Source organism: Gaeumannomyces tritici, assembly GCF_000145635.1.
Source record: "Gaeumannomyces tritici R3-111a-1 unplaced genomic scaffold supercont2.13, whole genome shotgun sequence".
NCBI lineage: Eukaryota > Fungi > Ascomycota > Sordariomycetes > Magnaporthales > Magnaporthaceae > Gaeumannomyces > Gaeumannomyces tritici.
This window is the reverse complement of record NW_008804557.1, coordinates 144,052-154,108: the sequence shown is the minus strand read 5'-3', so window position 1 is coordinate 154,108 and position 10,057 is coordinate 144,052. Positions and strand designations below refer to the sequence as shown.

Here is a 10,057-nt window from a genome sequence, read left to right as displayed (position 1 = left end):
ATCCACAACCTGGTCTGCGAAAGCGAAGCGAGCGACAGGAGAGGCGGCGGAGACGCGGGTCGCTCGGTCAAGATCGTCGCCCTCGTGGGAGCAGGCGCAGACGTCGATCGGCTGACTGACGACCGGACGAGCCCCGTGATCCTCGCCGCCATGAAGAGCAACCAGGAAAGCGCCAAGGCTCTGCTAGATCTGGATGCCGAAACATCAATAAGGCTACCCGATGGTCTCGATATCTCGCTCGCTGCCGCCTCTCGAGGGTGCGTGCTGATCCTCCGCAAGCTGATGAGCCGCGGCTTCCTAGCCCGGGACTGGGTCAGGAGGTTTTCCATCACCGTGTCCCTGGCCAAGGAAGCATGGAAAAAGCGCATCTATCAGGGCTGCCACGCCCTACACATTGCCGCGCTCAATTGCCAGGTTGGGTCTTTGCGCTTCTACCTGGAGGAACATCTGATCCCTGTCGGGGACCCGTGCTTCGACCGCAAGATGACGGCGCTGCACTTTGCAGCTATAGGCGGCGCCAGCGACGCAATCCGCTATCTTGTCGCGCAGGGTGCCGATATCAACGCGCCTGATGTCACCGGCCTCACCCCCTTGCACGTGGGCGTCCAGGCCATGCATCCAGACTCGGTTAGGACCCTGCTCAGCCTCGGCGCCAATAGGGCCCTCCGCGACAGCGAGGGGAGGACGCCGTTGCTTTTGGCGATCCAGTGGAACGTGCACCTCTGCTATAACCTTCTCAAAGAGGACGCTTCACAACCCAAGACCGACGTGGACTCGAAGCAGACGACAGAGGGCCAAAGCAGCTCCTCGGCCAGCGCTGTCCTGCCAGCGGCGCGGCTGGCCAGGGCCACAAGATACATGGCTGAGGCGCTTGAGAACTCGGTTATGATGGGGGACCTAGGTGCGCTGTCGTTCGTGCTCCAAGATGGCTACCCCGCGGACGCGACGATGCCTTCGTGCGGGGAGTGCAGCGCCCTGGGACTGGCCGTGTGGACGGCAAAGTACCCCGTCGTTAAGTTCCTGCTGGACAGGGGAGCTCGGCGCTTCACCACGCGCTGCCAAAAGCACAGCTTCCTCAAAGTTAGCGCTCTGTTCGAGGCCGCGGTCCTCCGGCCGCAGGCGCCGCACTGCCTCGCGCTCAGGGACGGGACCAACTGGCTCAACTCGCACTTTACGCCGCTGCACATCGCCGTGCAACAAAGCAACCTCGTCAGTGTGAACATTGTTTTAAAGCATATTGCTTCGAATGCTGCTGCATACCGGTAAGTAACTCGCTCACCCGCCGACGCGTAAAGCCTAGAGGCATAAATTTCAGTATACTAACCGCCCGCGTGGCATACTCCATAGTAAATGGCTCCCCGTCTCCCCTTCAGGCCCAAGACAGGCAGCAACCGTCGCCTCTAGTGCCGCAAGGCCAGCGGCGGGGATTAACCCTGTGGTGCGGGAGATTGTAAACCGCCAGGTAAGGTTGCTATTCGCCGACGACGAGTACCACATGGAGCCCACGACGGCGCTACACATGGCAATCATGAGCGACTCCATCGAAATAACGTGCGCGCTTGTGAATCAAGGCGGCGCCGATGTGGACGGGATTGACTGGGAGCTCTCGACACCGCTTCACCGAGCCGTTAACAACGGCTTCGGTGCCGGCGTCGGCTTCCTCGTGGAGATGGGCGTCTCAACCAACAGGCGTGACCGCGACGGCAACACACCCCTGATGCGTGCCGCGCGCGCCGGCAGGGTCGACCTGTGCCGGCTGCTCATCACCAAAGGCGGCGCGGACACGACAGTCCGCGACCTCAACGGCATGTCGCTGCTGAGCTGCTGCGCCGAGAAGAGCTCCTCGCCGGCGCTTTTCCACTACCTTTCCAGCCCCGAGGTTGGGCTGGACCCCTACGCGCGTGACAAGACCACCTACAGCCCGCTGCACGACGCCGTCCTCAATTCGAGCATGACGGCCTACGTCTTTTCCGGACGCTGGGACTTTGAGCGCGTCGCGCGCGGCCCGGACCTGGTCAAGGGCTTTTTCGCCCTCGTCGTCGACGACGGCGACGGCCGCTCCCTCCTGCCGCGGCTCCGCCGCCGCTGGCCGCACGCCGAGTGGTCCCGGTACGTCAACGCCTGCCTGCCACGCTACCTCAGCCTGCTGTGCCTGGCCGCGGCCAGGGGGCTGCTCTGGGAGCTCGGCTGGCTGCTGCACCCCGGCGGCGCCGACTCGGAGCTCGAGGGCTCCGCCGAGGGCACGGCGCTCATGGCCGCGTGTTCCCACGGCCGCGCCGAGGCCGTCAAAATGCTGGTGCGGAGCGGCGCCCGCGTCGCCTACGTCAAGCGTCCGCCGGGCGGGTCGCCCGTCGTCCAGAACGCGCTCGAGCACGCCAGGGGGTTCCCGGAGATCGTGCGCTGGCTGCTTGTCAGGCGGTATACGGACTAGGGCAAGATTTCGGGCCGCGCCCGGCCGGCCAAGGGCGTGGAGGGCGCCCCGGGCATCGGTCGGGCGCTGCAGGTGCGGTATGTGCTCACGGGCACGAATCGCGAGTACGGCCGCCTACGCAAGGAGTCGATGCGCGCGTACCTGCTGCGCGCGGCCGAGATCAGGCTTTCTCTCCGGGGCAAGGTCATCGTTCCGTTCCGCCGAAAGTGAGCACGTGACTGAACATATGCACCATTTGTAGCAGTACCGTGCGTCATGGGGCAGGGGGAGGAACAGGCCTACTCTGTACATATAGGGCGTCTTCCCACCCACTGGACCAGAAAAAGTGAATCTGAATATACAGGATTCTCTCGCGATATCCCCCGATTTTGGTGATAATTTGGGTCGGTGCCCGATGGTTGCGGGAATTGGCACTGTTTTGCGGGTTCGGACCCACTGTTTGCGGTCCCCTTACCAAAACGTGGGGTTGCCCACTCTAGTGGGCGGACCATTGTCGCACAGCCTCGCTGGGAGGCCTGTTGTCAGCCGCAGCGCATTCGGGCACTCACGCTACGCCACACATGGCCCGGACTCGGGCCCAGACAGCGGCCCAGGGGCGGCTCGCATCGCCGGCGCCAAAAATTCAAGGTAATAATCTCTCGCGGCGCCAAGATGAAATCCTTTGTTAACAGTTGGCAGGAAAGCAGCCCCTGGGCATCCAGTCGCGTAGAAGCCCAACTCGAAGGCGCGGTCGCATCCAAGAGCAATCCGCTCCCAAGCGCGCCGAACGCGATCGGCCACGTTCCTCTACATTTGAAGAAACGCTATCTGCACAGGTATGCCTTCTGTCCATGGTTGTATTGAATCATCCTAACTGTTTGCAGCAGCCACCAGTACCCGCCCAGAGTCGAGGCCGCAAACGCAAGCAATCTGTCGAGTACAGCCCCGACACAGGCTAGAAGCGACAACGGACATCGCCCGACACGCCCCCTGCCGAGACCACGTTCGGCGAGCCAGCGATTGGCAGCGGCGACCCCACTGACCCAATTGCGTTCTGGGCGAAAGAAGGGCACTGGCCAGAGGACCTGTTCAGGCCCGAAGACACCTTGGAGATGGTTCCCACTATGGAGCGTCTGCTTGCGCGGAAGAAATCCCCATCCAACTTGTCGCGTAAGCGGTCCAACTCTGCCACTTCCACAACGGCGAGCGATTAGAAGCCGCGAGAGGCGAAGAGCGCACCATACCGAGACCAGCGTTATGAGACCCTGCTCGAGATCAGAGGCAGCTATATGACCGAGTCTCCCTTGGACTTGGCCGGCGCCAGCCAGCATCTCTGCCAGTCTCTCCTCGAGAAGACGCAGCCAGTTCCCGGCGATATACTTTTCCGCGACGACGTCTTCAGAATGACGTGCCAGAAGATACATAACAAAAACGAGGCGCGAATCATCCAAGATATTACTCGGCTCATTGTTCCTTCAGCCGAAAGTCTTGCCACGTTCGGTGCAAACCACCTTGACATCTTGGTTGAGAGCGTCAACGAGGGGTGGAACAACTCGATGCCTCTCACCGGCACCCGTCCTCAGCCGGACTACTCGGTCGGCTTCAAACGGGGGGCATTCACCGATGACCAGTTCGCCAAGCTGTCGCCATTTATCGGCGGCTTCATCTCCGGGGACCAGTCCTTCTTCATGGCCACGTACTACATGTACCTCCCATTCCTGACATGCGAGTGCGGCGCCGCGGGGCTCGATGTCGCAGACCGGCAGAACGCCCACAGCATGACCCTCGCGGTGCGGGCCATCGTCGAGCTTTTTCGTGCTGTGGAGCGTGAGCGTGAAGTCCACCGCCAGATTCTCGCCTTCTCAGTCTCGCATGACCGCAGGTCAGTGCGGATTTACGGCCACTACCCTGTGATAGCTGGGAAAGACACAAAGTACTACCGTCACCCGATCCGCGCATTCTCTTTTACTACGCTCGACGGCAAGGACAAATGGACAGCGTATCGATTCACCAAGAATGTTTACGACATTTGGATGCCTTCTCATTTCAAGAATATTTGCTCCGCCATTGATCAGTTGCCGTCGGAATTGGACTTTGATGTTCCACCGCTTCCTGAGGCAACAGGACTTTCCCAAGAATTAGGGTCCTTGATGCAGTTAGATGCTGGCTCCGTTTCAGAGCTTGTCGAACGGGACGTCCAGTCGAGCAACGCTGAGCAGCAAGGTGTCACTCCAGGCACGTCATTCATAGGGCCAGGGGTGACAAAGAGGAGAAAGGGCTAAGTTTGGAGATAGGCTTCGTTTGGATATCAAGATATTATGATAGTCTGTCACTCTGTATTTTTGGGGACGGTTGACTTAGGGGGTAATTAGGAGGAGGACGACGACATCGTCGATCGCTTACGCTGCCGGAAGCGGCCTGCTCGATGTAACGTGCTGTGCACTAGAAGAGGTTCTCCAAGGGAGATCTCAGAGGTTCAGGTCACTCAGCGGTCTGGAAGATGTGCGGGGTGGTAGTGCATTCACCCTCTAGATCCCTTGACAGGGGGCCTTGCAGGCCCTAGTTATACATGGTGCTGTGGCGGCCCCCGGCCACCCCGCTATGATCCTTCTTTGGGGCTTGGACATGGTGCTTGTGGGGTGTTACACTCGATTCCTCGACGGCGGGGAATGACGAGGACCTCCCCCCGAAATCCCTCACCCCGCGCGCCATGATTTCGCCCGTTCTAGGCTCGCATCCCTGCGGCCGTCCGCCCAAAACAGCTTATTGCCTGTCCTGAACAAGTTGAGAGTGGGCTGTCAGGTGCCAAAACCCCTTTCCATGATTCCCGCCGGGCCTGGCGCAGTGGGAAACAAATATATTCACGCGTTTTAAAAACTGTATGGTGTCGGGCGTCCAGCAGGGGAAAAGGATATCTTTTATAACCTTAACGTCTTCGTTTTTTCCCTGTATTTTAGCATTTGGGATTCCTCTTTGTTGTCCGTGACAGTGAGCTTCTGGACTCCGGGGAGCTGGATGCCTAACCAAGCGGGCCGTCATTCTTCCCATCCGAGAGACCTTGCCTCTTACGCGCGGATTCTAATTTAGCATATCCAGGCGCGGGTCCAGCACCTATCAGGCGAAAATCAAGCTCTTATGGCACAACGCCGAAGGGCGCGTGCTCGTGGGGTGTATGAGCAACATCCGGTCTTCGGCGCCATTTTGGGTGAGGTTCTCACGTTCGCCGTGGGCGGCACGCCGGCCTCCAAGGAATTCCACAGCAGCCGCCGTAGCTTTTTTTTGACTGGAACACTCGGCCGCTGGGGCGGCGGCGGGCGCATGGCCACCACGAGCAGCGTCCGCTCCGAGCAGGCTGTCCAGCCAAGGTTGGCCAGCTTCCATACGCCGACGGGGCGGTTGGAGTGCACCGAGATGATATGTTATTGGGCTTCAGGTCTATGTGGGCGTGCAGGTGCACCATGTCGCGGTGCTCTATACGGCCGTGCAGGAAGCGCAGGGCTCCTGCTAGGGCGAGGCATTGCTCCAAGCCAGGAAGAGGAACAGCCGGGTTGAAGCGGCGACGAGTGCGGTCGCCGAGATTGACCTGGGAAATCCGAGCCTGCTCGCACTGGTGCAAGTTGAAAAGACGCACGTAGCGGTTGGCGTACGAGTCGGAGGTAAAAACAGACATGATCTACATGAAAGTCAGCATACGCTCGAGACGAGCGTGCCGGAGGGGAGGACGAGAACAGGCAGCACGTACGAACGCCACGCGACCGCAGCAAGAACGTGAAGAAGGTCGTAGAGCGGAGACGATCTGCTCAGAGGTGCAAGCACTAGGAGCAGAGAGCAAAGATGCAGGTGTAGGATCGAGCAAGCCGCGACAGTGCAAGCGCCAAAAAGCAATGGAGAGGTGGCCTATAGGCATTACTTTTCTAACCGTGATGGAGAATCTTGCCTGCTGGTGCGCCCGATGCCAGAGTCGGGTGCTAGCTTGGCCATTGTAACACCCCACAGGATGGACACCCCGCAGACAAGGTTCTGGGGCTGGCGGGCCTCCAGAGAAGCTTCAAGGCTACGTCACTCTGACAGAGCATCCCAAGATTCGAGGCTACGTCAATCTGACAGAGCATCCCAAGATTCAAGGCTACGCCAATCTGGCGCAGCACCCCAAGAGAAGGTTTTGTGCTGGGCTTCGGGCCCCAGCGTGGCGGTCGGAGGCCGCCACAGCACCATGTATAACTAGGGCCTGCAAGACCCCCTGTCAAGGGGATCTGGAGGGCAAGCAACCGTTTCTTGCTTTTCTGACTGAATGCACTACCACCCCGCACATCTTCCAGGCCGCTGAGTGACCTGAACCTCTGAGATCTCCCCGGGAGAACCCTATCTAGTGCACCAGCACGTAACAGCCATGGCGAAGTCGCTCCATTGCGTTCTCCGCGTGTATGAGAACGTCATTTGAGTGAATGGGTGCTGGCGGATCTGGAAAAGGTCACCGTTTACCGCCGCCATCAAGAGGTGTAGAAGATAGAGAGTAGGCCTCGTGCAGGATAAGGCAACGCCAGATATCCTGGAGGTACTCGACCACCCGAATGGCATCAAATAAAACGACGACTCCCAGCCCGGCTGCTCCGTATCGTTAATCTGGTAGGGCTTTTCAGTCCGGGAGAGCGTAGGGAAAGGGTCGGGGCGAGTGCTGGGGTAGTAGGCGGAACGCCATTCGTCCAGGTCTGCCGGGCCCCAGGCACCATCGCTAGCCGAACTCAAGTTGGGGCGGTCAACATCGGTAAGCCCCGCCGAGCTGGGTTCGTAGTTGGGGATTGTTGAGTGCGCGGTGGCGGGGAACGGGCCAGTGAAAAACGGGGCGTCGTTCTTTCGATCCACGAGGTTCTTCAGCCAGGTGCCAACATCGTTGCAGCGATGGCGCTCCACAGGCGGCAGCTTGTAGTTGACGGGACAGAGTGAAAGGGAGGGGTTGTCGGCGCGAGAGCCGACCTTGCACCACAGATTGGGCGGCCACCTCTCAAGCTCCGGCGTCAGGTTACGTGGTGTAGGGATGAAGCCTTCAGCCAGACGGTGATTATGCTCCACCAGCGCAAGAGCATAAAAGGCAGACTGGGAAGAATGGTATTTAGCGGATGTGTTACCACGCGCGGCGCTGTTCGCGGCGTTCTAGACCGGAATAGTCGAAGTCGTAGCTGGGCCGCCCAGCTCCTGACGCGCCATGTCTGATCTTTCCATAACCCGTCCTCCATGTCAGGCGACTGCCATGCCGTTGTCTCCCGCGCCAACTCCGACGTCCCTACTACCTCATCTCAGACGATGCTGCTGGATAGCAGACTCGACGATGCGCCCTTGCCCCGTGCGTCATCGGCGCAATTGCGGTCTATCTTGCCCGGTAAAACTGCGGGATGCGGAGGCGAGCGAGGCACAGCGGTGACGATGGCTAGGTATATTTGCGGTTAGAAAAATGAATTTGGTCCAGATGTTATGAAGGGAGGTAAGTACCAAGCCATGGCCGGACAAAAACACGCGGTAGTAGCGAGGGTGGACGTTGTGGTGGAGGAAAACAGGGAACATTGATGGGCATTCAACCTGAGCGCAATATGGCAGCCTACGTGTGTTTGGGGAGCTTGTGCTTGCTGTTATATTTTTGAGACGAGAGACGATGGCTTCCAGCTTGTCTTTTTCGTCGTCCACCAGGATTGGTTCTTTTGGGGCAGCTGGAGGAGTAGCCTCAGGTGTTGCCGGTGTCGCAAGGCGGCTCCATGAGCCGACTCCGGAGTGTTGTTTGAGGAGTTCGTATAGCTTCTTAATACTTTCGACTACGTCCCTGAGGGCTTCAGAGGAAGAGATCTGCTCGAGCCTTTCCACTGCTTGACCGAGGGCTGTATAGGAACCGGTGAGGCCTATTGTTGGAAGGGCACCTCGTGGTCGCACAGGAATTGCCTGTGGTCCGGAGAGACCCACCCCGGGCCAGGGTCTGATACTGGAGACGGCCAAGCAACGTCTCCACATTCTGGTTCTGCTCCCTCTACAAAAAGGGAGCAGAGAGTCGCTGTGCGACTCTCTTTTGTACTCTAGAAGATAGACAGCTTTTAGGAATATATTGAACCTGGAAGCCTTCTCACCTTACGGTACCGGTACCGGTCTACGTGCCACGAACAATGGCAGTCCTGATTGTCCTGGCTTTTTAGCTTCGGTGGGAGGGGTCTCCCTTTGTCTAACCGCCGTGACACGACGAACACGGCGTGATAAATTTCATCCTCAGGTTTTTCGCGACAAAACGCGTTCCGCTAAGCCACGTCAGCCACAAACAATGCATAACCGCTGCCTGGCGCTGCCAAAGCCCTACCAATCACCAAGCGCGTCAGCCACAAATCCGCAAGTAGTCCGCATCAAATCGGCCAGCTGCCCCACGTCGCGCGAATCTCTTTCTTCCACTCAAGCATCACTCGCTCGATTGAGCTGGCCTCGACGCAATGGCAGCCCTAGCCAGCGATCTCTTTGATGACGCGCCTCGCGAAGTCAAGGAATACATTTCCAACGGACCCGATGGGTTCCAGCGATGGGTTCAAAGCAAACTACTGGGAAGCCGCTCCCGCCCCCGCGACCGCGACCGCGACCGCGACGCAAAGATCCGGGAACTGGAAGAAGAAAACACAAGGCTTAGAAAACAGGCTAAGGAGAAGGCCCAGCTGCAGGCTGAGAAGCAGGCTGAGGAGATCAGACGGCAGGCCGAGGAGAACCAAAACTTGCGGGCCGAGCTTGACAAACTGCGCCAGAGCAAGAAGAAAAGTACAGCCGGACCAGTAAGCAGACTGAGCAACATACCGAGAACATCGAGAGACAGCTAGCAAAACAGCACGCCAAAGAGATCGAGAATGTCCGGGCCAAGCTAGCCAAGAAGATAGAGGAACTAGAGGCCGAAAAGGAACGGCTCAAACAAGAGGCTGAAAAGGCCAAGAGACAGGCCAAACTTGAGCTTCGCCAACAGAATACGGCCGGGACTGGTGAGCAGCCACATTAGGCAGGCAACCGCCAAACAAAGAGCTAACTATCGACTTAAATGCAGTCTCTGGGGCACCTGCATCGGGCCCTTCGCCATCTTCGGCTGCGTCATCGACGGCGAGCAGCGAGCAAGAGAGTAGCGCCGGCTCCACCGATTCCGCAAGCACTTCCAGCACTTCCAGCAGGCCCCCCCGCGAAAGCCAGTCGGATGCACCTGCAACGAAACCCCCACCACTTGAGGTCGACCCCGGCTCTAGACGAAGAACCCTTCGAAGTTTCCACTCGATGAATTCACTGCTGGGCGATGCTCACGCCGTATCAAGCAGCGATCCCGAACCGCAGTCGCCCAGCGGTCCCGCCCAAGGTGCAGCCGACATCGATATGCCCGACGCCGCCGATGCCGCACCCCCGGGCAGGAATTCCGGAGCACAGTCACCGTCTGGCAGTTCCCTCAGCAGCCCCCCGATAGTCCCTCTCAGGATACAGCCGGCCCTCCCCTAAACGCCAATACGAGCTCTGCGGTCGACCTCGAAACCTCGGGTTCTCGAGATGCCCAAGTTCCAGGGGCCCCACAAATCAAGCTTGGCAAAGCGGTTAAGTGGGGAAAAAGCATCTCCAAGAGAAGGGGGTCGACGAGTTCAGGCCTAACGAGTTCAT

The 10,057-nt window shown here is 59.0% G+C and overlaps 4 protein-coding genes across 4 annotated transcripts; 3 read left to right on the top strand and 1 right to left on the bottom strand.

Annotated features, from left to right (window-relative positions):
* Nucleotides 1-150: 150 nt before the first annotated feature.
* On the top strand, nucleotides 151-2,431 carry GGTG_13441 (hypothetical protein; the record flags this gene model as incomplete). Its single annotated transcript, XM_009231347.1, has 2 exons — nucleotides 151-1,262; nucleotides 1,348-2,431. The coding sequence occupies 2 exons, from the start codon at nucleotides 151-153 to the stop codon at nucleotides 2,429-2,431; spliced, it is 2,196 nt and encodes a 731-aa protein (XP_009229611.1).
* Nucleotides 2,432-2,964: 533 nt separating this feature from the next.
* On the top strand, nucleotides 2,965-5,360 carry GGTG_13440 (hypothetical protein). The gene is made up of 2 exons (XM_009231346.1): nucleotides 2,965-3,246; nucleotides 3,295-5,360. Exon 2 carries the CDS (start codon nucleotides 3,700-3,702, stop codon nucleotides 4,690-4,692), a length of 993 nt encoding a protein of 330 aa, XP_009229610.1. The 5' UTR covers nucleotides 2,965-3,246; nucleotides 3,295-3,699; the 3' UTR covers nucleotides 4,693-5,360.
* Nucleotides 5,336-8,407, bottom strand: GGTG_13439 (hypothetical protein; the record flags this gene model as incomplete). Its single annotated transcript, XM_009231345.1, has 6 exons — nucleotides 5,336-6,083; nucleotides 6,153-6,206; nucleotides 6,330-6,464; nucleotides 6,792-7,547; nucleotides 7,736-7,835; nucleotides 8,008-8,407. 6 exons carry the CDS (start codon nucleotides 8,405-8,407, stop codon nucleotides 5,915-5,917), a joined length of 1,614 nt encoding a protein of 537 aa, XP_009229609.1. The 3' UTR covers nucleotides 5,336-5,914.
* Nucleotides 8,408-8,682: 275 nt separating this feature from the next.
* Nucleotides 8,683-9,419, top strand: GGTG_13438 (hypothetical protein; the record flags this gene model as incomplete). Its single annotated transcript, XM_009231344.1, has 2 exons — nucleotides 8,683-9,201; nucleotides 9,255-9,419. Exons 1-2 carry the CDS (start codon nucleotides 8,872-8,874, stop codon nucleotides 9,417-9,419), a joined length of 495 nt encoding a protein of 164 aa, XP_009229608.1. The 5' UTR covers nucleotides 8,683-8,871.
* Nucleotides 9,420-10,057: the final 638 nt, after the last annotated feature.